This window comes from Telopea speciosissima, chromosome 9 (genome assembly GCF_018873765.1).
Source record: "Telopea speciosissima isolate NSW1024214 ecotype Mountain lineage chromosome 9, Tspe_v1, whole genome shotgun sequence".
Classification (NCBI taxonomy): domain Eukaryota; kingdom Viridiplantae; phylum Streptophyta; class Magnoliopsida; order Proteales; family Proteaceae; genus Telopea; species Telopea speciosissima.
The window spans coordinates 51,743,422-51,770,301 of NC_057924.1; the positions used below are offsets into that span (position 1 = coordinate 51,743,422).

Genomic DNA, 26,880 nt, shown 5'->3' on the forward strand with positions numbered 1-26,880 from the left:
TCGAGTTTTTGATCACTAGCAACGGCACTAGGACCCACTTGTGACAAGAGTAACTCATTCTGAGAGACCTCAAAGGTATGCCTCCCCACTCTCTCTCTCCCCTTCTGGTTGATCTTTGGAGTGGAGCTTCAGATTTTATTTTATTTTTTATATTTCTTTCTCCTCTTTGACTTGCCACTCAATTGTTTCCTGGAATCTGATTGATGGAAAGGAGGTAAAGAAACACTTTTTTTGTCCAATTACTTTTGGTTTATTTCATGGGTGTGCATCTCAGAGTTCCTGATTTTATCCCATATCTTCTGATGCATTCAGAAACCCATGAGCCACTGACTGTTTTGATAGCTTAATCACATCTAATAAGACAATTTATTAAGCAATTGTGGATACCTCACTGGATTTTATTTTCAACAGTGGGTTTCGTTAAGTCAAATAAATTCCAATCTGTGTGTTTTCTTAGATTAATTTTAATTTCTAGTTTGGAAACTTCAGGTGATGTGTTCTCTCTCTATTGAGTGTTAGTTTTACAAAGTATGAATAGGTTATAATTAACTAGAGGAGTAGTTTGATTGGTAATTTTTTTTTTATCATTTCTCTCTCTTTTTTTGCTTCCAAGTGCAACAACCATCAACAAATTTTGCCAATCTGTTCAGCTTAGTTTTTCATTGGTTTTTGATAGGTCAAATTCTTAATTTTCTAAAATTGAATTCAGTTTTGTGAGAAAAGACTTGCATAGTTTAGGCCTTGTATCTAGTATTGACCTTGAATAGAGCTGATTGGAGGGCAAGGATCCATGTAGCCGACCCCATTTAGTTGGGATAAGGCTGAGCTGTTGTTTTTTAATTCAGTTTTGTTGCTTTGTTTCAATACTGTACATGAATAGGTAATAATACATTACCAGTAATGTAGTCCTAGATTCGTAGAAGACCAACTGGGAGCCAGACAACCAGGTTTTGTTATGAACAGGTGAATCGGCTAGGTCAAAATATGGTTCTTGGTGAAACTAGGGTTAGGGTTAGTGTTTGATGTATGGGTTATGTCAAGTTGAAGTAGGGGAGTCTACCAGTGAAGGTCCTGAGATGTTTTGATGGAGTTAGGTATGTAAACTTGAATGGGCAGCAAGGTTAGGGTAGGGTAAGGATTTCAGGTTTTTGAAAAGAGGAAAAGATGGATTTAGGGTTTATGATGGTCAGATGAGGGAGCAACTTGGATCAAGTTTTCCTTATGGTGAGAGGAGAGTTCAATCCAAAAAAGAGGGATTTTGCTGGCTGCTTTGGTCTAGGCAGAATTTGGATTATGGGAACAATGTTCAGAGATGGAGGAGATGTTAGGGTTTGGTGGTTTAGAGGATTAGAAGAAGAAAGGTTAGGGTTGGGATGAATCAAACTTTCTGTTGTTGCTGAATTTCCTTGGCAGCAGCTTGTTTGATTGAGAAACTTGAATAAGAATTGAATCTTTAACTAGAACTTGAAGGAGATCTTCAAAGAACTTGAAGGAAGAGCTTCAAAAGAACCACCTGGGCTTTACACCACAAAGTATCGATTGGATCAAACACCAATCCCACCTGCCTTGATCAAACACAAGACAAAAATCTTCACTGGGGAAGAAGAGCAGCAAAAGCTTTTTATTAATATCAAAATTCGTGTTCAATACTTGCCCCCCTTATAACCTTATATAAAAGACTCAAAAATTGACTCCTACACTAAAAAGGAAAGGCCTAACCCAATTCTTAACCTATTAGGTAACTTAAACTGACTAGGAAACTGAAATAGACTCAAAACAGAGTCTTAATCTAGCCCCACTAAACACTTAAAAGAAAAACTACTAAATCACTTTAATTGAACCACTGGCTCAAACCAGTTTTGGAGCGGTCTAAGTATAGAAGGTAATCCCATATGCAACCTAATTACCCATACTTTAGGTCCATAAAACAGAAAACTCATGGGATCAAAGGCCCAACATGTATATAACCCAACCCTAGACTTACTCCTAAGCAAAGAAGCCCAGTTTGGTGATAAATCTGCATCAACCAGATCCTACTATTTTTTTTTATTTATCTCTGGTTTTGATTTTGTGATGTCACTCCCTAGCATGATTAAATTTTAGAGGTATTCCTGTGACATGCAAATTTGATGCTGAGTATGTATAGAATGTAATTTCAAGCCACTTTGAATATGGTGGCAATTGTTTATCTTTGGAAGGAGTGGTATTTCCTTGGGAATATGGTATTTTCTTTTTCTTTTTGCCTTGTAAAAGTGAAATTTCCTCAGGAATTCCAACATCTATTTTGGCATGTGCAATATAATGTTAATGTGGAAGCATTTAATACAGAACATGAAATCCACTCAAGATGTATGGAATCTAAACAAAGATGATATATTTTGACTTTATTATGTTACAGTTCATGGAGAGCATCTATGTAGGAGAAGCCCAAACCCACGTATCGCCTTGTTGGGATCCATAAAAGTTTCGAATTACAATCTGATTGGGATCACATCACGACAGGGAAGAATAAATTCGACCAAACTCTACATGTTTCGGCTGGCCATTTCGGTGGTCAAATAACCATATTCTTGGCCTGAAACTTCAATTAAACCTTAATTAAGTATTTCTAAACATATTGGAACCTTTTGATTATAAAAACACACACCCAAAATGGTATATGCATTAAGAATGATGAAAAACCATTTAATATTACACATTGTCAAAGTGTTACAAGTACAGTACAAGTGTATAAGTATTATAAGTAGTCAAGTACAATTGTACAACCAAGGTTAAAAAGCCCCTGCAAAACTGTTCCTTCAGCTCTATGTCAGTACCTCATAGAGTTTCGGGAAGGTTCGAAACTTTCGTGGGAAAAGGGTATACCTTGCAGCTGTAGATGCATTGTAGTAGTCCCCAACACTTTGTTCCACCAAGAAACGTAGCTGATTTGGCCAAAAAATACAAAATCTTTAATATGTACGTTTTGTACCAAAACCAAGTCGAACCCTACATTCCTACTGAGTTGCATCCAGTTTCATTTTTTTTATTTTTTTGATGGAGCATCCAGTTTCATTTTGACCTTTTTCGAAATGAAATATTTCGCGAAATCTTGGTGGTTTCAACTGTGATTTCAAACTATGGTCCACTCCTACATTGATTTTTGGCTTGGCTTTGGTTGACATCAACTCACTGCGTCAATGTAAAAAATCCACTTATTTGTAATAAGACAATAAGTGTGAAAGTACTGTTAATTTATGTTTAATATTTATTATTTGTGGACTGACTTTCCTTGTTCTGTGGCAATCCAAAAACATTTCCCTTATAGGATTGTAATTGCTTGTTAAAGTTTATATACCATGTTACTATTATAAGATTGACATGCATAATGGAATATGATTGAAACAAAACATGGCTTCCTTTTGTTTTTGGACGTTAATTTATAGTTTTATAGTTGTTGATTGATTCAACACTGGTAGACAAGTTACCAAAAGAAGGAATTACATGTTTGTTTAATTGTAGGACATTTTAAAGAGGCAGTGTGTATTGCATGAATGTTGATAGTGATGATTTTATATTTTCTATACTGTATGGATCTAAAAATGACTTACTAGTGGGATGGTTGGATCATTTCTCTTAATTCTTCTGAAAGTTTCTTCTGTTATGATTTGTTTACCTTTCCTTTTCTTCGTTAGGAAATGTTGCTTGCTTCTTCTTGTTGATGTTTTTGCTGCTGTTGAAAGGAAATGTAGTTATCATGAGTAACGATAGAATTATGTAAGATTTGGTGTCTTGACTGGATAATTTGGCAAACCAAATTTTCATTACATACAGATTTTGAACTCCCTAAATCATCTTATTTGGAGCCACTCTATGGCATGTAAATACTGAGTGTGACTGATTCTTGGCAGAAAACTATTGACACTGTGCGTTTGAGATGTATCGATCCGTGGTGAAGCGCTTCCTTGTCATCCCAGCACATCGACGCTTTGCAGTTTCTCCTATCACCACCAAATCTTCTTGTTTCTCCACCGACTCCAATGCTCAACCCTTGAGACACACAGACCCTATTCATTCCCCAAAACAAACAGAAACCGTAAATTCTGCATCTGCAACAACAGCAGCTGCTGGGTTCAGTAATGAAGAAGCACATTCTGCATCTGCAACAACAGGAGCAGCTGCATCTATAAATGAACAATCTCAGGAGAGACAGAGCTCTAGAGGAGTGCGACAACCGAGAATTGAGTACCAAGAGGAGCAAGCACGTGTCCTTCAGGCAGCTCTTCGTCATGTGGTTAGTGCACCCTCATTTATGTTTGCCTTTCAGAAGATGTTAGCATGATGTTTGATCACAGTTTCTCTCGTGTGTGTAATGTAGTCCTAGGTAGGAATAGTCCCACTAGGAGCCAGGGTGATAGAATCAATTAACAAGGCTGCTGGTTTGGGACAGCTTAGGCTAAATAGGCAGAAGTTAGGGTCAAGACTAGGAGTTTGAGTTAGGGTTTTAAGTAGTAATGATATGCAGGTTTTTAGGAAGTTAATGGTATAGGTTTAATTAGGTTTAAATAAGAAATTAAAATTCCAGAAATTTAGGTTTAGGGTTTCGGGTTTTAGGTTTTAGAATCTAGGGTTTAGAGATGCATTTTAGGAAAGGGGTTTATAGGGTATTAAAATGCAGGTTTAGGAGGCTTTAACGGCATAAGAATATTAGGGTTTGGAAGGGTTCTAAAATTCTGCAGTTGGGCAGAATCGAGTTGCAGGTTTTCTAGGTTCAATGGAGTGGGGGAATGGAGGGGTTACAGTGGAGACTAAGGACTAGGGTTAAGGTTGAGTGTAGGGAGAAGTGTGGGGGTTGTATGCTGGAAGTTTGGTTCGAAGTTGATGGCTAGATCTGGATTTATGAGGGAGTCCTAGTTGAGGTAGGAGTGAGAAGAAGGTTTAAACAAAGTTCAGATTCAAACTTACTGGATTTGAAGAGATCTTCAATGGTAGCAGCTTTGAAGATGAACAATGGGGTCTCCCAATCTACAAGATGCAAGGAGATAAGTAGCAGCCCTCCTGATCTTCACGATGCAAGGAGTCGATTGGAGATCCACCAATCCCTTCACCTTGATATTGCTCACAAGGCAACCTTGATATTACTCACAAGGCACACTCATGATGGAGCAAAGGTAGCAACAAAGGCAGCAAGCATAAAGCTGAGTTTTTATTAATCAAAATTCGTCTACAATGCTGGCCTCCCTTACAAACTTATATAGAAGACTCAAAAATAGACTTAGACACTAAAAAGGAATGGCCTAACCCAATCCTTAACCTATTAGCTAACTTAAACTGACTAGGAAACTGAAATAGACTCAAAATAGAGTCCTAATGACTTAAAAAAAACTTAAACTACTTAAAATAAAAGAAGATTCCCTACTAGCCAATAAGATATAAGGACCTCTTAGCCAATAGGATCACTTCACTTAAATTAGACCAATTGAACCAATTGGATGCAACCAATTTAAACCGGTTCAATTAAAAACACAAAATGAAAACTAAGTATGGAACTAAAATAAACTAAGCTAAGGCTCCTATTAAAACCCTAGGCTTAGGGTGGCTTCTTCAATTCGAGGAGGCTAGGATCTGCATCAGTGTGTGTGTGTGTGTTGTTATTATTGGTTATAATCATAGCATAGTATTGAGTTTTGCAGTCTGTTTGATATGTTAATGCAGACAGAGATCAACTAGTCAACTCAATTCAAATCAACTATGGGGTCAGCTACATAGATCTTCTTTCTCCAACCAGCTCTATTCATAGACATACTTGTTACTAATCCTAAGCTATATATGTCTTTCCTCGCCACTTCTCCTAGGTCATTTTAGGCCTACCCCTGGCTCTTTTAACTCCTTTAATCTGATCAAGTCACTGCTCCTTATTAGAGAATTTAAAGCCTTTGTTGTACATGTCCATGCCACCTCAAACAACATTCTCTCAACTTATCTTTTATTGCAGCTACTCCTAATTAGTCCTAATGTTTTCATTCCTTATTTGATCTTTTTCTAGTTTTGCCATTCATCCCTTTTAATATCCTCATTTCAGCAACTAAGTTTTGTTTTAATGTTGTTTCTTCACTATCCGACATTTAGTTCGATACATCATTGCTAGTTTTATAACTGTCCTATGATATTTCCCTTTCAATTTAAAGGAATACGTCAACCACACATCACTCCGAACGCACCTCTCCACTTCATCCACCTTTCTTTAATTCTTTGTGCAACATCATCCTCTATATCTCCTCCTTTTATTTGTGATTGAACTTAAGTACCTAAAATTATCACTTTGCGGTAACTCTCTATCATCAATTTGCACTACCCCACTTTCAGTCCTATTGTGGAGAAGAAAATTCATGTACCAGTTAACAGATTCCTATTCTATATTATCAGACCTAAAATAAAGGCTAAAAGAGTTTCAAGGATTTTTGATTAACTGGTTTAAGTAGTAATAGATTCCTGTTCTATATTATCCATTAATTTTCAGATCAGAATAGGTTTAAGAAGCTGACATTGATTGTAGAAAGGAATTAGAAATTAGACCTCAGAATTTGGAATATGGAACAACAATAACAACAGAAACAACTCTGCCTTATCCCAAGTCCCAACTAAATGGCGTCAGCTACATGGATCCTTGCTTTCCAATCTGCTCTATTCATGGTCATACTTGATACAAGGTCTAAGCTATTCATGTCTTTCTTCACCACTTCTCCTAAGGTCATTTTAGGTCTGCCCCTAGCCTTTTTAGTTCTTTCAATCTGAATCAAATCGCTCCTCTGTACTGGAGCATCCAAAGGCCTCCGTTGAACATGGCCATGCCACCTTAAACGACTTGCTCGTAGCTTATCATGTATCGGAGCTACTCCCAAATCAGGTCAAATATGATCATTCCTTACTTGATCCTTCTTAGTTTTACCACTCATCCATCTCAACATCCTCATCTCTGCTACACTTGAGTTTATCTATATGATGCTTTTTAATTGCCTAACATTTAGCACCATACATCATAGCCGGTCGTATGACTGTCCTATAAAATTCTCTTTTAAGTTTTAAAGGAATTGGCGGATCATACAATACTTCGGACGCACCTCTTCACTTTATCCGTCCTAGTCTAATTCTGTGTGAAACGCCATCCTCTATATCACCTTCTTTATTTATGAGTGAGCCCAGATACCTAAATAATCACTGTGCAGAACCTCCCTCTCTTTAATTTCCACCACTTCATTATCCGTCTTAGTGTAACCAAAGTTACACACCATATACTCCGTCTTTGTTCTACTTATCTTAAAACCTTTTGATTCCAAGGTTGATCTCCATAACTCCAACTTGGCGTTAATCCTTGCTTTTGTCTCATCCACCAACACAAATCATCAGCAAAGAGCCTACACCATGGTTCCTCATCTTGAATGTCTCTGGTTAAATCATCCATGATAAGCGAAATCAAGTTAAGGGCTTAAAGCTGATCGTTGATGTAACCCAATTGTAATTGAGATTCACTAGCTTGGTCCCCTATTGCCACACCATCATATAGATCTTTAATTATATCCACATATTTAATTGAAACACTTATCTTATCTAGTACTTGCCAAATTATTTCTCTAGGGACTCTGTCATAAGCTTTTTCTAGTTCAATAAAGACCATATGGAGATCCTTATTAAAAAAGGGCGTACCCAGTGCACAAGGCTACCACCACTGCGGGGTCTGGGGAGGGTCATACTATAGATGCCTTACCCCTGCTTTCACAGAGAGGATGTTTCCAGACTTGAACCTATGACCACTTGGTCACAATGGAGGAACCTAACCGTTGCACCATGGCCCGCCCTCATATGGAGATCCTTTTTGCAATCTCTAAATCTTTCGATGAGTCTCTTAAGTAAATAGCTTCTATCGTGGATCATACTGGCATAAAACCAAATTGGTTCTCCATAATAGTAGTTTCTTGTCTCAGGTGAGTTTCAATATCCCTCTCCCATAATTTCATAGTATGACTCATTATTGTTATGCCTCTATAGTTATTGCACCTTTGAATATCACCTTTATTTTTGTAAATCGGGCTACGATGCTTCTCCTCCATTCATTTGGCATTTTCCTTGTGCTCATAATCTTATTAAACAGCTTGGTTTGCCAAGATAAACCGCAGATTCCTAAGCTCTTCCACACTTCTATTGTGACCTCATCTGGGCCTTCTGCCTTGCCTACTTTCATCCTCCTTAAAGCTTCTTTTAAGGGCATAAGGGAAAAGAAGAGGGACGATTAGTGTAAAGTAAAAAAAGGAAGACTAGAGAAAAAGAGGCAGATAAAAGAATTAAACAGACCTATTACAGATTAAAAGAAGACTTTGATTCTCGGCTTACAGATATGTTTAGCAGAAGATAATGGTTCTGTGTGAATTTGAGTGCTCTGAACCTAGTTCTGATACGTTCCCAGTTGTATCAACCTGTAACCAAAAAGGGGGAAAAGGAAGAAGTCAGAGAGAAAGTAGGAGAAATAAAATATGGGAGAGAGGGATTCGATGGGAGAAATAGGATATGGGAGAGAAATTTCGAAGAGAAAATTCCAGTTGCTGTTGCGTAGAGTCAGTACGGCAGAAGCACACCTCTTCAACAACCAGAATTTTATTTCAATCAACCAACGAAATTGTGGGTTATGATCTCCTACATATATGATTCTAAAATCCTAACTTTAACTCAAACAATAACTAGCTTGAGACATGGACCAACTTGGCGACTAATTGGGACCCCTAGAATTAATAATAAGAAGCTTTCTAAAGATTTAAATAGAAACTCATGACTGCACGGACTCCCGTTTAAATAAAAAAAAATTATGAAATGCCCTATAACTTAAGTAACTAATCACTGAACATTGCCCCCACAAGTGCCTACTGAAGCCTTATTTTGGCCCAAAAGAGGCCTGGATCTTGAGTTGGGTTGGCTACCTATCGGCCTGGGTACACTGGGCTTCCATATTCGGTTCAGTTTCTCAATCCAATCAAGAGCCATTGCATCATATGTAAGCCACTACATTATCCCACCGAACTAATGGAGAAAATAGGCTGAACTCAGTGACCAATCAAATTATTTTGTTGTGGCTTTGATTAGGATTTGGAGTCATAAGTTTAACTTGTGGAGATATGCAGTTTGGTTTGTGAATTAGTGAAGTTCTTATCTTGGGTTGAAATGCAGGTCAGTTTGGGATGGACTGAAGCAGCCATGATTACAGGGGCAAGGGAGGTTGGAGTCTCTCCTGCTATTGTTGGATCATTCCCCAGGAAAGAAGCTGTACTTGTAGAGGTACAAACCTCTTCTCCCATTCTTTTGGTTCTGATTTTTTCCCTTTGCTCTCTCTTTTTTTTTTTTTTAAGGGGGGTTAGTGGTGGCATGGATTAATACATTTGTAATGGCGATATATGGATCTGTTTGAATTTTCATGTTGGTAAAGCTCATTATCATTCAAAATTGTGAAATACAATTTCCCGTATAGCCACTATCTGGTTTTAGGCCATAACTACTCACTAATTCATGTTGGGATGAAAGCATAATTAATCCAAAATTTTAGAGAGAGAGTACATAGAGGAGAACACTTAACTCAATCTAGATCAAAGTCCACTCTAAATACATGGATAGGATTCCTCATATTGCCACATCACTCCCACAGAAAAGCAAACTCAATGGCTATCATACTGGAAAATGAGGGAGCTACAACTCCATCTAGACATGAATAACTACCCGTACAACTAAGTAACCCACTTCTGTAATAACTCCTACCACTTACTAATAACTACTCCCCACAACTTAACGTTGATAACTCCCAACCCAATACTTAAAACTACTTAAAACAATAATTACATAACACCAATAAATAATTAATAATTAAATATTCAATATATATATATATATATATACCCTAGCCGAATAATACTACCAATATTCTGCACGTAACAGTTAATAGCTCCCTTTCTTTCTTTTTCTTTACACACTGAGGGGTGGTCTGGCCCCGAAGTATTGCTACTGTAAGGAGTGACAATTTTTAAGTTTCCTTTACTGAGGCAATTGGGAGTTTCAGCGTCACCAGATAAGTCCTCTATGTTCAGACTTCCTCTTCTTATCTTCACTGTGTTGGTTGTTTCTTCATCTTATTCTTTGGGTTTTGGGGGAGGGGATCAAAAACAAAACATAACTTTACTAGAAGAAAGGGAGGGAAAGAACTCACCGTAAGCCTTTTCCCAACTAAATAGGGTCGGCTGTACAAATGCTGTTTTCCAATTTCTACAGGCCATGTTTGAGGTCAACCCAAAGCCATTCATATATTTCAACACTTCTTCCCAAGTAATATTTGGTCTACTCTTGACCTTTGAACTCCTCTAGTGTGTATTATATCACTCTGTACTGTTGTGCTCAAAGTCCTCTGCTGCAAATGCCCATACCACATTAAACGTCTCTCCTTCAACTTATCTTCAATTAGAGGCACTCCAAAATCATCATGAAACAAAACCAATAGAAGTGGAAGGCATGGCAGACCACACCGGATCTAAGAGAAAAACCCCCCTTCCATACCCTACCCTCCCTTCCAAACTCCCAACAAACAAACCCCAGGCCGAACTCCCAGATGGAATATTACAAGATTGAACTCAAACCCATGATCTTTTTATTCCAAATAAATGAAAAATATCGAAGACATGTTCATCTCCTCGAGGCTAGACCACACCCAAAGTTTTGTTACCTTGAACAATTTTCAACGCTGCTTCCTTGTTGATCCACATCTGGATAGCCTTCTCCTGTTGCATCCACCTAACTATCCCCTACTCTTTCTACAGATGACCTATCACGCCAAACCTCAGGGCCTAGGGGACCAGCCTGTGATCTAGAGAGTTTCCTCCCCTATCTGGTGGAAGAAGACGATCTGAAGAAGTCGCCCTTTTCCAACGACAATGTTGATAAGTGATAATAATAGGGTTCTCACACATGCTAATGCAATAAGGGCCTATTCGGAAGTCAAGTGATGGTTGCTTCTTTTTCCTGTTAGTAATCATCAGGATTCAGAAGCACTAGCTGCCCTGGATACGAAGAGTTTGAGGTCGCATAGCAGTTTCTTGTCTCCCAAAGATGAATCCAATGTAGCATGCGTTTGAGTCAGTACTTACAGGCCTCCTTATTGCTTTTAATCAACTGTTCACTATTTGTTGCAGCAAATTTAGAGGTTGGAAACCCTATGTTTGTTTTTCCAATTGGTTTTTGATTTACCTACAAATCCTATGCGAGTCTGGCTGTATAGAGGGTAGTGATGAGAAAGTTTATCTGGTATATTATTCCTTTTATTTTTGGGTGATTCGATGGATATCTTGGTGAACACCCTCATCTCATACACCACTGGCCGGTGTCTGTGCCTTAGGCTTATTAGTTTGGGAGTTCTAGTCCTGGTTACTGTAGATGTTCCTTATTCAAGTGATGCTGAGAGCATTCTAGCTCTTTACAATCTAGCCAGGATATGTTCTCTTTCATTTAATGAATAATTTTATTAGTGTCTCAGATTCATGTGATCTTCTATTTTTTTCTTAATCCAGTTTTTCATGGATGAATGCCTACAAAGACTTATTGATATAATTGACTCGGGAGAGGAATTGAGAAACTTGATACCCAGCGAATGTGTCTCAAAGCTTATTTGGATTCGCCTAGAAATGCAAGCTCCCCACATATCAAAATGGCCTCAGGCACTTAGCATCCAGGTTGTACTATTTTCTGTCATTAGGCTTAAGAGGTTCAGCCACCGAGCCCAATTGCTGATTCCTCCGCCAAATTTTTTTTGTGCTTCTTGACAGGCACAACCAATGAATATTCCAACCAGTTTTAAGCAGCGAGCAATGCTGGTTGATGAAATCTTGCATGCCACTGGTGATCAGGCCTCTGATATTGACTGGTATTTGAAGCGTACGGTCATTGGAGGAATATATTCAACGTCTGAGGTGTACATGCTGACTGATAACTCACCAGGTTTGTTTTCTTCTTGTGCACTTCTTCGACATAGGTTTATAAACTCTTCTGTGGTGGTTATGGAGTAAATATAGTGTGGTTAACCAAGCCATGGATTCTTTTTTTTTTTTTGGAGGGGAGGAGGGGGGGGGGGGGAGGTTAGAAGTAGGGTACTGCATCCTTGTGTTCTGATTGGTATTTGCTTTCAAATTGCTGCAGATTTTCAGGACACATGGCATTTCATGGATGGTCGAGTCAAAGATGCTTTCGACATTGGGAAGGCTATCCAAGAGGTAAGCTCCTAACACTTATCCCATTCTGTTTCTTTATCCGAATACTATGGTTGTGCCAATGTGGGTTCCTGGAGTGGTACCATGATCGCCTCATTCTGCTGGGAATTTTTGCAGGCAAAGTATTTGGCGGAAACTGTTGGTGCAGGAATGGGGAACCCATTACAGGATATAATGAAGAGAGTTTTACAGCGATAGATATCACCGGGCAGGTCCAATCAATAACTCTTCTCCAGCACTGATACTCAACTGATGGTGTTGGCTTTCTAAAAGATAAAAGCAAGAATTATATTCTATCTAGGTCTAAATGTATCTGCATGATCCAAATTCAAATAAAAATCTGTTAAATCTTATATCTCATTCTTTTCTTGGGTAAGTGGTTCACAACTAATGGACCTTTCAGGACTTGAACCACTTGAGCTCCATAATTAGAAACGAAAGAAAAATCCTCAACAGATGGTGTTGGTGCTCAGATTTTGTGGGCATAAAGCATTTATCTCCAAAGCTTCTAATCGTAGTGAAGTTCAGGTCAAATGTATTGCCATAAGGCAAAATAAAATATCAAAGATATGCATGTACACTACAGGTGAGGCCAATTGTTGCAATAATGATAATTATACTGATACTAATAATGATAAGAGAAAGAGAATGCTACCTGATCCCATGTGGTGCGCAGCCCTCCACCTAGACACAGGGCAGCGAGCTATGATCATTGTGCCTTCAAGAATTTCTGCCTTCCAATGTAAGTGTAATGGTTATTTTGCACAGCCCTATGTCTGAGCGTATAGGCCACACACGACCAGGTATTGAAAGATGATGTGAAAGGCATCTTTTCAAAATTTGTTCTCAAATTGGATCTTTATATATTTTAGGGGCGCTGTTCTCTGTGCCGTAGCGTAGGTTGTGCCTAGGCACATGGGGGTGGGCGCAATGATCACCTTGCCCTCCTGCACAGGCTGTCCATGTGCCTGGGCGCAACTTGCACTGCGGCATAGAGAACATTCTCCCTATATTTTATTACTATTTGTATTCCAAAAATTTTCTGAAGTTCGATTTTTTTTTTTAAAATAGGCTTCAAGTTTATGCAACCATGGATACACTTTTGGGAGAGTGGTTATCCAAACTGGCAACTTGGAGAACATACCAATTATTGATGCGTCATTTTTTTTTTGTGGTGTTGGGTAAAAAGATATCCATTGATTATCGCGTGCAGAACGCATGGATGGATGAATACAAAGCTCCATCAATCATGTAGTGGAATGAGGCCACATTGTCGAACACGCTAATTGTAATTGGAGTAATACATATTAATATAATTTTTTTATATTGACCTCTAAGAATCTAGGGAGATGAAGAGAAAGTGAAGGTGCTGGTATTGCCTCTTCTGCCAGTGTGGAAATATTTTTCTTTCAATTCTTTTTGAGTTGAAGTGTTAGGCGGTGTTTGTTATGCATTCTTGGAATGCATTATAGGTTGATTTAACTTCTTGGGCGATAAATACAATAGTTTCGCATTCTTGGATCACTCAAGAATGCAAAATCAACCTAGAATACATACCAAAACACAGCCTTAATGTGTGAGTTTGAGATATTTTTTTTGAGTGCAAATGTGAGTTTGAGATATTGTAGCTTACCTGTAAACGTAATTTGAATACTTCTTGATTTGCTATGTGGTATATATTAGGGTCATACACGGAAGCTTTCTTGAAAATTAGACCTGAAAATATAATTTGGGTGCTTCCTGATCTGTCACTTAGAAGATATTATAGGCATATAAGGAAGTTTTTTTGAAAATTGGACAAAACAATATTCTTTTAAATCATATGAACAGGTGGAAGTACAAAGGGGAAAGATTGTAAATGTTGTAGTTATCATTTATATAAGTATTTGATTTGACCACTTGTCAATTTGGAAGATACTAAGATATAAGTACAATGAAAAATCAGCTCTTCATTGTTCATCTTACAAAACAAGTAAGCACTTGCTGTGAAGTGTTTCCTAGCTTAGTCAGTATGGGCACTGGTTTGGTGAATCACATGGCTTTATGGATTTTGAAAAAAAAAGGGGGGGGGGGTGATAGATCCAGCGCCTTCAAGAGCTTGATGAATCACAGAGATCAGTGAGTATGCCTTAACTAATTAGCAGCTAAAGATACAAAGTAGAAACCTCAAGAACATATGGGTTCTCCCTTGCCAATACTCTATTAATGTTTGGTGAACGTTAGTTAACAACATCCAAAAAAAGGCTGAGAGGTGAGAGCATTCGAGAAGAAGATAAGTCGAGAAGGAAATTTGGTTCTCAAAGGATGAGGGGATTCGAGAATTGAGAAGGTAGGAAAAGATTAGGGATGTGTTTGGTATGCATTCTTGGAATACATTCTAGGTCGATTTTGCATTCTTGAACGATAAAAACAATTATTTTTATCATCCGTGCATGCAAAATTGGTCTAGAATACATACCAAACGTGGCCTAGGATTTAGGGTTACACACACACACACAAGACTCAAAAAGATATTTTATTCTGGGTTTCCAAATCAGGTTCTATAGGTCACGCTACCGGGTGTCCATCGGTTTAGCCCGAACTGTTAATGGGTTCTGTTTGGATTGGGTTATTTTGGTCTAGTTGGTTAGATTCAACAATTGACACCCCAAAGATACGAAGACTCAAAAGAAAAACTTGTAAAGACATTGATTCTATTGATAAGGACGAGAAGGAGGAGGAGGAGAAAACCCTATGATATATGATTAGAAAGATCTATGACTAGGCATTGAAGATGATTGAGTTACTTGTCCCTGTGTTTTTTTTTTTTTTTTTTTCCAGAGGTGGTTAGCTCTATCATTTGTTTCTCATTTCTTTTTGACACTTTGTTAGATATTCCAGATCAAAACTAGGGTTAGCAGCAAAAGCCCTGAATTCTGTTTGCATTCTGAGTGATCTGAACCCACATTACATACCATTACTCCATCCTTTGAGAGAGAGGCAACCGTTTGTCATCCCCAACCCGAGGGATACTCCATACTTTGCTTTTTGCATCAACATCACACTTTCTCATTTTTATCTCATTGAGTTTGATTTTAGGTTTGGTTCTTTGTCCTTTGTTTTTAGCACAATGTAGACCATTAAAGTAGCTTGTTTTGAGAACAACTACCTAGTGTAGTTGGTAGAGTGTGGTGTGTAAAAATCCACCCTACTAAGAGGTCTCACGTTCGAGCCTCCTAGTCATCACCTTCTCTCCCCCCCCACCCTAAAATAGAATATAGAATGCTTATAAAAAAAAGTACTTTGTTTTAGTGTAAATAGTAGTGTATGCATGTGAAAATAATATGTTTAGTTTCTTTTGATATAATCGATGCAAGTTACTCAATCATACATTTGCCTTGTTATGGTGAATCTCAAAATGTCGCATCGAAGTAGCTTGTTTTATGTAATGGTCATGTATGCATGTGAAAACAATATGTTTAGTTTCTTTTGATATACTCAATGCATGTTACTTAATCATACATTTGCCTTGTTATGAGGCATCTCAAAATTTCGAGTCTTGAATCATGGCTTTTAGAATAGGATAGTGTTTTCTTTTGCCATGCGTGAAGGAAAAATACACCTCTGCCTCCTACTAAATGAAGTACCAATTCTCAGGACCTTTATCTATTCCATTTCTTGGGCAGATCCATTTCTCCAAGTTCTTCTAATAAAGATGGACGGAATGACCACCCTACCCCTACCCGAACACATTGCCCGGGTGGAGTCCACCTCCCCCCACCCTCTATTAGAGGAACTTGGAAAAATGGAGCGGGTAGGAAATAGAGCAGATAAAAATACCAATCCCCACATATGATGCTTCCTCCACTACTAACTGCCGTAGATCTTTTGATTGATGTCTAATGGAACAGACAATCTATTGCAGAAAGGATGGTACACCTCCTTGCCAAGATCTTTTGATTGGTGTCTAATAAGTGAATAATTTTATCTAAAGATCCCAAATTAGCCATTCTGGTTAATACCCATCCCATGAGATAACGATTCTTTTTTACCGGTTTGTGATCAGGGTCCATGGCCCTCGCCATAGACCCTGTGCAGGCTGTGCCAAATCCCATTTCACGAACCTAACGGAAATCTCCCACCTTCCATCCCGCTCTGTCCGGCGACTGTGTTTGCACTTTGCAGCGATAAGAACAAGAGTGACTCACTGAGCGACCTCAAGGTATGCCTCTCTCTCTCTCTGGATGATTCTCTGAGTTGAGTTTTAGGTTTCTATTTTTCTGTGTTACATCCCCCACTTTGACTTAGCTTCTGCAGCTAATTGATTGATTTGACTGATTGAGAGATCCTAAAGAATCCTTTTCCCCCCTTTGGTGTATCTTATGGATGTTTAAGTTCGATAAAATTTCCAGTTTTCCCATCGCCTCTGATTCAGTTATATTGAAGCCCTGTTATTCAGAAACCTACGTGAGTCTGTTCTGATAGATTAATTACATTCGATTAATAAAACATATGAAGCAATTGGAGAAATCTAAATGGGTTTTAGTCTCATCAGTGGACTCAATCCAATCATTGTCGGTTTTTGTGTTTTTGTTCGATTAATTTTAGCGTTTTCTAGATAGGAAAATTTAACTGATGTGTTTTCTGTATTGGTTGTTAGTTTTAAATTAATTTCTTTCTTTTTGGATAGGCTTTAAGTACTTTGAGTCCTTCGAGTATGAATAGAATATATAACTAAGTAGAGCAGGAATTTGATGTTTCAATCTCTATTTAAAGAGGTGTTCCTAGTCCCAGAATCAGTGAAGTTTAGGTTTTTAGTACTCTCTCTCGTTTTCGATTTTCCTTGCTTACAGCAACCATAATTGAGTTTTGCAGGTATTTCTGCTTAGTTTCTCATCGATTTCGAGGGGTTAGATTATTGACTTTCTCCAATTCAAATTCTGTTCTATTGAACTGTTTCAGTTCTGTGCATTAACAGCTTAACTGTCAGTAGGAATAGTCTGACTTCTATATTTCTTTACTAAATTTCAATTTGATTCATAAATTTGCGGTTATGCAGTTACTGCTCAGGTAGAGTAGTTCAATTTCCTTAAATTATAGTGCTGTTCTACAAATTCAATTGAGCCACCAATTCACACTCTGAAATCTGACTAGATATTTTCTATGGCGAAGTTGCAACCCTTGATTTGAAAGAGAAACCAATCTTTTGTGAATCTTATGCTCCATAGGGTCAAGAGGATACTCGGTTTCTTTAAATTCTGAGCTAATTTGAGTTGTTTCTTAAATTATCCCCATTGAAAAAGAATGGGAATTCATAAAATTTCTACCTTATATATTCACTTATGATAATATGATCGTATAGATTTGGTTTGGGTGTGATATTTTACTCTAGGTACTTGCTGGATTTGGCTTTACGCATATTTTTGAATTAGGAATTCTTCTGCCTGTACCAAATTGTGTTGGAGCTTTGGTTTGAGAGGATGTCAATTATGCATGGAAGTAACTATTGACTTAGACGTACTGATAGGCGAAGGGATGAACTTCTAATTAGTCTATTAGAAAAGTTTGTTTTGATGAAAGACTTGTTCCCCTCAAACCTAGAAAGCAGCTGACAGTTGGAACCTGGAGGGATTCACCTTGATGACTTTGAGACCAATTAGAGCATGTGAATAGTGGTGATCAACATTCCACCACATATCAGCTGGTGGGTACCCTACTGGGCATTCAACCAGTCCCTAGAGCACCAACAGTTCTCTAATGACGACAGAGGGGATCTGATGTAGCCTAGGTGGAATAAGTCTCACTTAGGACCGGGTTGTGTAATAGGTTGGCCGAATGGGCAGATTAGGTTGATTAGGGCAAAATTAGGGCTAGGAATTGGGTTTTGAGTTAGGGTTTTATTGGTTAATGGTATGCAGGTTTTTAGAAGCCTATTGGTATAGGTTTTGGTTAGGTTTGAAAAGAAAATAAAATTCCAGAAATATTAGGGTTAGGGTTTTGGGTTTTGGGAATGAAGGGAATGAAGGGATCTAGGGTTTCTAGGGGGAAAAAGGTTAAGGGGTCCTGGCCGAGTGTCACAGAGGTAGGGAAAAGGGTTCGGTTGAAGTTTGGGATGATTTGGTTGGCTGGTTAGGGCTGGGCAGAGTTTAGGAGTTTTAGGGTTTAAGGGAGAACTAGGGTTTTGCAGGAAAATAGTTGCGGGTTAGGGTTCAGCAAGGGAAAATAGTAAATCAGATGTCACTTACTGGTTGCAGGCCTGAGATTGCAGAAACAGCAGCAGCTTGATGATTCGAAGAGACCTCCTGACCTTCATAGTGCAAGGAGTCGAAGGTATCCACCTACCCTTTACCACCTTGAGATCCATAAGGATATACACTCACAAAGAGCAGCAGCAATGGCAGCAAGCATAAAGCTAATTTTTATTAATCAAATTCGTCTCTAATGTTGGCCTCCCTTACAAACTTATATAGAAGACTCAAAAATAGACTTAGATACTAAAAAAGAATGGCCTAACCCTATCCCTAACCTATTAGGTAACTTAAACTGACTAGGAAACTAGAATACTAAAGGAAATAGACTCAAAACATGGTTGGACTTATAAAGTCCTAATCCAGCCCAACTTACATCACATGACCAATTAAGTTGTCACATGACCACTTAACCAAGTCACATGATCACTTAAATTGAACCAATTGGATGCAACTAATTTGAGCCGGTTCAATTAAAAAACATAAAAATAAACTAAGTATTAGGCTAATCCCGTATGCAACCTATATACCCATATTTTAGGCCCATAAAAGTGGCCTATTACATTAGAAACCCATGGGATCAAAGGCCCTACATGTATGTAACCCAACCCTAGATTTATTCCCAATGAAACAAGCCCTATTTGGTGATGAATCTGCATTAGGATCTCTAATTGAAATTATTTGGACCATTTTAGATTTAGATGGACCTGAAAAGCAAAATGATATCACTGAGGAGGTACATCTTGAGGTTGCTGATTTTACTAGAAAGATGGATCCTCCAGTATTTCTAGATTGGATTGCTTCACTTGAGGATTTCATTGATTGGTACAACATGCCAGAAGATAGAAAAATTAGATACGCCAGGGATAAGCTCACAGCTCAAGCAAAGACATGGTGGGCCTGTTTGTGCAGACATGAAGCACCAATAACATGGGATGAAATGAAGCAAGAACTTAGAAGTAAATATGTTCCAAAATATTTTAAGAGAAATTTGTGTGATCAGATGCTGAGCTTAAGACAGTAATTTGTCAGGGACTGATTATATAGAGAAGTTTGATGAACTCTTATCAAGATTTGACATAACTGAAGTTTACTGATAGGCTCTATCATGTTTTAAGAATGGCCATCCAAATATTATGAAAGCCTTGAATCTTATCACCATTTATGGTGATCAGGATTGCCTCCTCAAGGCCCAAAGTGTGGAAGAGAACCAGAGCCAATCAGAGAGAAAGTCCCATTCTCAAGGTGGGGTGTACAAGAAATCCAACAAGCGCAACTCCAGATCCAATGAACTGGGCACGATGCCAAGCATCAGCAATAGGACTAATGGTTACGAGACAGATAATATGGCAAAGCCCCAGCTGAAGGTCTTGAAGGCATAGGTGCTACCGTCGTCAAAAAAAATTTGGGCACAAGGCAAAGGAGTGCCTACTAGAAGACCCAATGCAGCTGTGGCTGACGAGTTGCTGAAGAGCTTAGAGAGGATTAGAGAGAAAAGCTGAATCCTTTATGGACCCAGATGACTCCAACCTGGATAATGAAGCTTATTCTGAGGAAGATGAAGTCATTAGACACGTCTATTTAGTTAAAAAAATCCGAGTATCATAAGAGAAAAATAAAGATTGGTGGCAATGTATTTACATCTTTGATACGCTTATGAAATGTGGAGAAGAAAAGTTAGATAAGCTATCATTGATTATTAGTCAGTCAATTTAGTTTTGGACTTTTTTGGAGTCTACATCATAGCAAGATTGACAAGTGATCAGTACATTGTGCCTTCCTACAAAAGAATTGTAATCCCCCCTCTTTTTTTTTTCTTCATTGCTGACGAATGGGAATTTAATTTTGAGCTTGGTATTGGCCTAGATTCCAATTCCTCTTTGTTTTGAAGGTGTGTCAATTCCTGGAGTTCTGTTGGTGCTAATTCCAACAAATCTATCTTCCATTGTTTTGTAAGATGGTAGCATACTTCATTGTATTTCCTGAGATTTGCATAATCAACCAACCTATCCTTATGCTATACTGTGATTTAGCCTAAACAACTCTAAACCCCTCAATGATACCTTATTATCCCACTCAAGTTGACCAAATTGATACCTTGTTACCTTCTCGTGCTGGTTAAAATTTAGAAGGAAAAGAACTAGTCTTAAACATATATAGCTGTCGTAGTTGCAGTGACCACAGAGAGAACTTCATTCCGGTAGCAATATCAACACAAGCACACCAACCATCAGAAGCAACAGTAGAGAAAACTTTTCGTGTTGAATAAATCCAGATAGCGACGAGCAAAATAAGTTGTAGAGAAAACCACTCGCAAGCCAAAATATCATAGCAGCAGCAACAACAACATCATAAGCTCTTCTCAAGGACGGCAAGTAGTAATCTTCACAAAGAAGATAGATAAAAGAGCAGTATAGGTCACTGCAAACCACTGATAAAAGTGCAGCATAGGTTGCTGCGAGCCATTGATAAAAATGCAACATAGGTTGCTGTGATTCACTGATAAAAGTGCAGCATATGTTGTTACAAACCACTGATTAAAGTGCAACATAGGTTGTTGCGAACCACTGATAAAAGAGCAACATTGGTTGCTGCGAGCCACTAATAAAAGAACAGCATAGATGGCTGCGAATCACTGTAACATCATAAGGTATCTGGGAACCACAAGTAACATAAGCTTGCTTCGAACCACAAGTAACAGTATAAGGTTACTGCAAACAAGTAACCATCTTATAAGATGAAATTGTTGCTGAAGACATGAACAGATAATTATAATCTTCAAATAAGTAGATGGAACTATACTGATGGCAAGAGTAAAACAACAACAACAACAACAACCACCAATCTCCCACTCATGTGTAGCACTACACGTGGACAAATGATGCAGAGGATGCAATAAAGATGAGCATACATAAATCCCATAATCAAGACCAGCGGCAATAGCATCAATGGAAGCAACAGATCAGATCAAAATAGATAAAGAACTCCAACTGCTAGACATATTTCATGATAAAACCAGAAATCCCAGACACATGGAACTAAATCACAGAGCAGTGCGGAAACACAGTTGTAGGAAGTAGAACCACCAGCTAAAACCAGAGAGCCTGATGTCTCCAAATTCTGGTCAATTCCTCCTTGCAGAAAATAACAATAGTCCCCAAAATATTGTGTTGATCTAACGACTGGTTTGCAATATATATAGCAAGCCAACCAAATTAGCAAGTTACCAAGAAACCCAAGAAACCCAAGAAAAGCTCAACTGATCTGATAGATATTCTGACCAAGTATAGTGATCAGTCAAAAAATCTTACTGCAAAAATTGGTGGCAATCTGATGGTTGGATCTTCATATAAGTAGAGAATTGCAGAATTGGAATTATATCAAAAGAAGCAAAGGGTTGGCAAACTCGTAATTAAGCAGAATGTTGGAGGATTACTAAGGTAGACAAAGGAGAAGAGGATACAAAGGGATTTTTTTTTTTTTTTTGGGTAAAAAGATACAAAGGGGATTAATATTAATTGATTGGTGAGACTTGTAATAAACTCAGAATAACGGACAAAATAGAATAAAGGAGGTAGGAATGGGAAATATTGGAAAAAAAGGATAAGAAGAGTTAGAAGACAACCACGATTTGAGGTTGTCTTCAACCTCTCGACTCCAACCAAAGCGGAAAACCAGCAACATTGTGATGCAGAGATCTCTTCCACCTGTTAACTGATTGAACTGAAACTTTAGGATGTGATTGCCAACCCAAATCCTTCTTGAATGCAACTACTAATCACCCCAAACAGCAAGTGAAGAAAAAAAATTTAAAATCTGAAACCTGAATGGGCAGTAGGAGTGTGACCAGTTCAATCTTCACTTTGATTCTCATGACAGAAAATGGCTAGGGGCTTAGACTTGAGGTTTAGGTCACCTATAGCAGAGGTCCTCCCACCCCAAATCTTTGGAAGAAAGGGTAGGAGATGAGGGAGAGCGACCTCAAACTTGGGGGCTGCCAGTACTGCCAAGAACAGAGTAAGGTTTGGCTCAGCAACGTTGATGGCAGCAGAGATATAAAAAGAGTACTAAAAGAGTAAATAAGGGAAGAAAAGAGGAAGGAGAAAGTAAGGAACAAGTAGAAAGAACCCCAGTCAACAACAGCACTCTACGTTTCAGCTTTTTCTTCTTCTTCTTCTTCATCATGGCTCTAATATCATGTAGCAAAATCAAATAAACCAGAATCTATGAAGAAGAAGAAGAAGAAAAACCGAGAGAGAGAGAGAGAGAAAGAGTGCACAATATGATGGAGGAAGGAGAGAGTAAGCTAGAACAATGATAGATTCAGAATGAGTAGTTTTTATCATGGTCTAGACCTCTTCTTATTTATTAAGTAAACTATTCCTAGTATGATACCTACTAAGAGTCTAAGTCTAATTACAATAAAGGTAAATAACTAAAAGCAGATTACAACTGAACAGTATCCCATTATACCCCCCCCCCCCCAACACACACATACAATATTGGAGTAAAGGATTTCTGCAAGTGAGTATTGAGAGGTAAAGCCCTGTATTACACACGTAATAGGAATCTGATAAGGGTCTTTAGTGTTAAATTTGTTGAACCTGAGGAACAGGATTCATAGTCTCAGGAGTATGTAATGTAGTACTGGCTTTAAACCTTTAGTAGGTATCTTCAAACTCTTCCATTGACCGTCCATTCAAAGGTGTTTGAGGTTCGAAGAAATTTGAGTTTCAAATTACGACACAGGCTTCCGCTTGCCCGTAACTTGACTCGCCTACCAGACAAGACCTTCCATTTTAAAGGACTAAAACAGTACCAAAACAGGATCGAAAACAGTGAACAAAATTCCAGCAATAGGAGAAAACTCTTATAATAAAATCAGACAATCAGATGGATTGAGTTCTCTTCTTAAAAAGGGAAACCTTCGCTGAAATTCTCAGACTGGTCGAACAGGTATATCAGAAAATAAAAAGGAATCCTAGTGTCACTAGGACATGGTCTAATCTGTCAAACTATGAGTCTGATCAAAGAACAGATTACAAATTTAGTTAATACAACAGAATACCAGTAAACAGTGTTAATTTCAGATCAAACAAACCAGTAGAATAGATAAATCTATTTCAGGTTCAAGGCCCCTAGATGAAATCCTACCTGGAATGGGATTTTATCAAATACTTGACAGAATCTGAAATTGATTATAGAATATGAATAATGTCGACAGCATCATTCTGAATCGAAATCAGCAATAAAACTCTCAAAATCAAGCATTCCTAGTATGAATAGGACTGTTTTAATTCGCCAACAGAATAAGAAATTAAAACAGGTTTTGATAATTGACAGTATGAAGAAGATGAAACTGAAATCAGAACATGAATCAGAATAGAGATTCATCTTCGAATATCAGCGATCCTAGTAGTGATAGGACTGACAAATCACAGGCAGCAACGATGGCAGAATTGTAGAAAACGAAGTGTTACTTGAGTATTTGTGGATATGAAGAAAGAAGAAGAAGACATGACTAAGCCATCCCACCTAGCCTTGACTGGAATCCCACCAGCCATTAATGATAACGCACCATATGGCACCGTATTTCACATCTGAGTCTCACTGAATAAAGAAAAGGCTCAAGGAAAAATCTCATTAATCAAAATTCGTGTACAAGGTGTAGCCCCTTACAAACTTATATAGAAGACTCAAAAAACATACTCAAACATTAAAAAGGAAAGGACTAACCCAATCCTTAACTAATAAAGTAACATAAACTGACTAGGAAGCTAAAATAATGAAAGGAAATGACTCAAAACAGGGCTTTAACTACGCTAATGAAGTAAACCACGTTTTCCTACTTTCTACCCATATTTTAGGCCCCATTACAAAGAAAACTCATGGGATCAAAGGCCCAACACCTACATTACCCAACCCAAGACTTCTTTCCAATAAAATAAGCCCCTTAGGTGACGTATCTGCATCAGTATGTCCGAGTGCTAGGAAATGTTTTTCCCTTTTCCACATTCTTAATTGGTTCATCAAAGTATGACAATCTTTTTTAGCTGCTGATCCCAATCCCCTAGAATGTGGGTAGAAGTGTGTAAATTGTCGTTAGTATCTCAAAGTATCCAATGGCTCATCGTCCAAGTATGTTAACTGCTTTAGGTTTTATCTGCACCTTAAGTTCATTTAAAAATGGGTAGCTGCCAGGCCCGCCAGCTTTCTCAGTGAAAAGCATAATCAAGTACCAAGAACAAATAAATGAATTGAGAGAATCCGGGAAAAATGTTGGAATTTTTGTTCTCAGGAAGAAATTTTGATGATTTAATGTTTTCTTTGCCTTCAGCTTTTCACTCTTCTGTTTCCCAAGTTATGAAATTCAAAATATGGTTTTAAATCTAGTTTATTCTCCAATTATCATTCAAGCAATAATTTTTTCTCGCATTTTGAAGGTCTAAGAGAGATGGGTCGAAAACAAGGTGGATTGTATATCAATCCAAAGAAGTTTGGAACTCTTAGGAAACCTTGTATGAAGGAGATGGTATCATTCCTCAATTGCTTGGCGCTGAACCAGAACAATGATGGTAAATGTGTTCGGCAGAAGGAACTTCTGAGTGTATGCATGGATGCTCAGGTTTTTAATCTCTTTAAACATTAATACACTTGAGGGATTTTTCTCTGTTTGGATTGTGGAACTTACATCATTTAATCTTTGTATAACTAGTACAATTTGCCTATTGTTTTCCTCTGGCACCGATCATTTTTTGACTATTACAGAGTGGGAAAAGCAGGAAGCCTTGGGGAAGCATCAATTATCACCTTCAGAGGCTTAGCAGAGGAAGGAAATAGTTTGTATTCTGTCCCAAGTCATACTCGTTAGTGTTTAGATCATCAATTTGACTTTGAGTAAAGGTTTTTATGGTTGTAAGCATCATCCTTGTTTTGAAGAAAAGGTTATGGAATAGTTGGTTGAAACTAACTACATTTTTTCTTGCTTTAATGAGCAACATGGTGAGCTGTGAATTCCTCAGATTGTCCCTCTTTTGACCATTTAATTTTCCTTTTGTTGAGATTGTCAAACTGGAGTTAAATATTCAAGCCCTAGTAATAGTTGGGGCCAAACACTCCATCAACTGCTAAAAATTGCTTGATTTCACCTGAGCTGGTTATAACAATCATTTTTAAGTATGATAGTCATAAATAACATTGTATCCTCTCTTGTACCCTTTGTGATTTTACTTGTGCTTCTTGTATATTGGTTCCAACTAGTCTATGCGATGAAATGTTTGACTAGTTTCTGTAGCCTTAAAGTCCTTCACTGAATTCTTTTAATAAAAAATGAGATACAACTTCTTCAGTACTTTGTAAAATATAACCTTCAAACTATTTAGGGGAAACTAACGGAAGGGACATTCTAATGTCGATGGAGTGGTTTCTTCATATTTGGGTATTTGAAATTCAAGTATCACCCATGCAAAGCTTGGGTTTGGCAAGAGTAGGTTATCTTAGACCCATAATTTTAAAAACCAGATTGCTATTGAACTGCCGAGGAAGTCGATTTGGACCAACATGCTTCGATCTGGTTTTGGTTGGCTTTCACAGTTTGCAGGAAAACTGTAATCAATTGATAATATGCGGTTTTGCTTCCTTTATTGTTCTAGAGGGTCTTTGAAACATTGATGATATGCCTGTTGAGGTTGAAGCTGATTGGACAAGCCAGTCCACATCGAAGAAAGCCCGACCTTCTTGATATGCACTGCCGTTAAATCTGCCATTAGTCATCGCCTGCACACAACGCAAATATGGTGAGTTCTATGAATGTATATTGACAGCAGTGTGGCTCTCATTTGAGTCCTTACTTTCCTATGATTATACCTTGTTGGCTCAGAAGGTTTAGTTGAGCAAATGACCTTTCAATTAGTTTTAAGACCTGGTATGTATTTTGGTGTAGTTCAGCAAAAGCCTTGTTTCTAGATATGCATATATGCATATAAAATAGGCTATATAGAACCAAATGAGAGAAGCAAGTACTGTTCTCTTAGGATGCTCTGTTTCCTCAGGTTCCCAATGGCTGCGCCCTTATGCCTAGATATCTTCTGGTGAATCCACTTTGCTGTGGTCAAGTATTTCTCCTATGTCAAAGATGGTACTGCAAAGTTGAGAATCACTTTAGATTTCGCTCCTAACCCCAGTGCTCAATGATGCAAGTCCAATGATTCACAGTTATACTCAGAATAAGAAGAGGTGGGGAGGAGTAGAGTCTTTCGTTTGACTTATTCATCAAAGCCAAAACATCTCAGCCCTTCTCTCTCTCTCACTTACCACAAAAGGATATGCATCAGAGGGAGACTTTACAGATATTAAGCATTTACTGTTATGACTGTTCTTATTTG

The 26,880-nt window shown here is 38.0% G+C and overlaps 2 protein-coding genes across 6 annotated transcripts in view; both read left to right on the forward strand.

The window, feature by feature from the left end:
- Positions 1-12,629, forward strand: part of LOC122640429 (ubiquinone biosynthesis protein COQ9-B, mitochondrial) — a 22,344-nt gene extending 9,715 nt beyond the window's left edge. For 2 of the 4 annotated variants that reach the window (XM_043833621.1, XM_043833620.1), the window contains exons 2-7: positions 3,891-4,273; positions 9,196-9,303; positions 11,574-11,735; positions 11,829-12,000; positions 12,199-12,272; positions 12,387-12,629. In XM_043833621.1, coding sequence (XP_043689556.1) covers positions 3,917-4,273; positions 9,196-9,303; positions 11,574-11,735; positions 11,829-12,000; positions 12,199-12,272; positions 12,387-12,467 — 954 coding nt within the window. In that variant the 5' untranslated portion in view covers positions 3,891-3,916 and the 3' untranslated portion in view covers positions 12,468-12,629. Of the gene's footprint in view, positions 1-42; positions 77-3,890; positions 4,274-9,195; positions 9,304-11,573; positions 11,736-11,828; positions 12,001-12,198; positions 12,273-12,386 lie in introns of those variants that run through there. The other 2 variants (XM_043833623.1, XM_043833622.1) reach the window with 2 other exon arrangements.
- LOC122640430 overlaps positions 1-25,659 on the forward strand; it is a 28,742-nt gene extending 3,083 nt beyond the window's left edge. Inside the window, exons 1-4 of one of the 2 annotated variants that reach the window (XM_043833625.1) lie at positions 16,449-16,466; positions 18,125-18,129; positions 24,940-25,121; positions 25,265-25,659. In XM_043833625.1, the coding sequence (XP_043689560.1) occupies positions 24,951-25,121; positions 25,265-25,336 (243 nt within the window). In that variant the 5' untranslated portion in view covers positions 16,449-16,466; positions 18,125-18,129; positions 24,940-24,950 and the 3' untranslated portion in view covers positions 25,337-25,659. Of the gene's footprint in view, positions 1-16,448; positions 16,471-18,124; positions 18,130-24,938; positions 25,122-25,264 lie in introns of those variants that run through there. The other variant, XM_043833624.1, reaches the window with a different exon arrangement.
- The last annotated feature ends 1,221 nt before the right edge of the window (positions 25,660-26,880 follow it).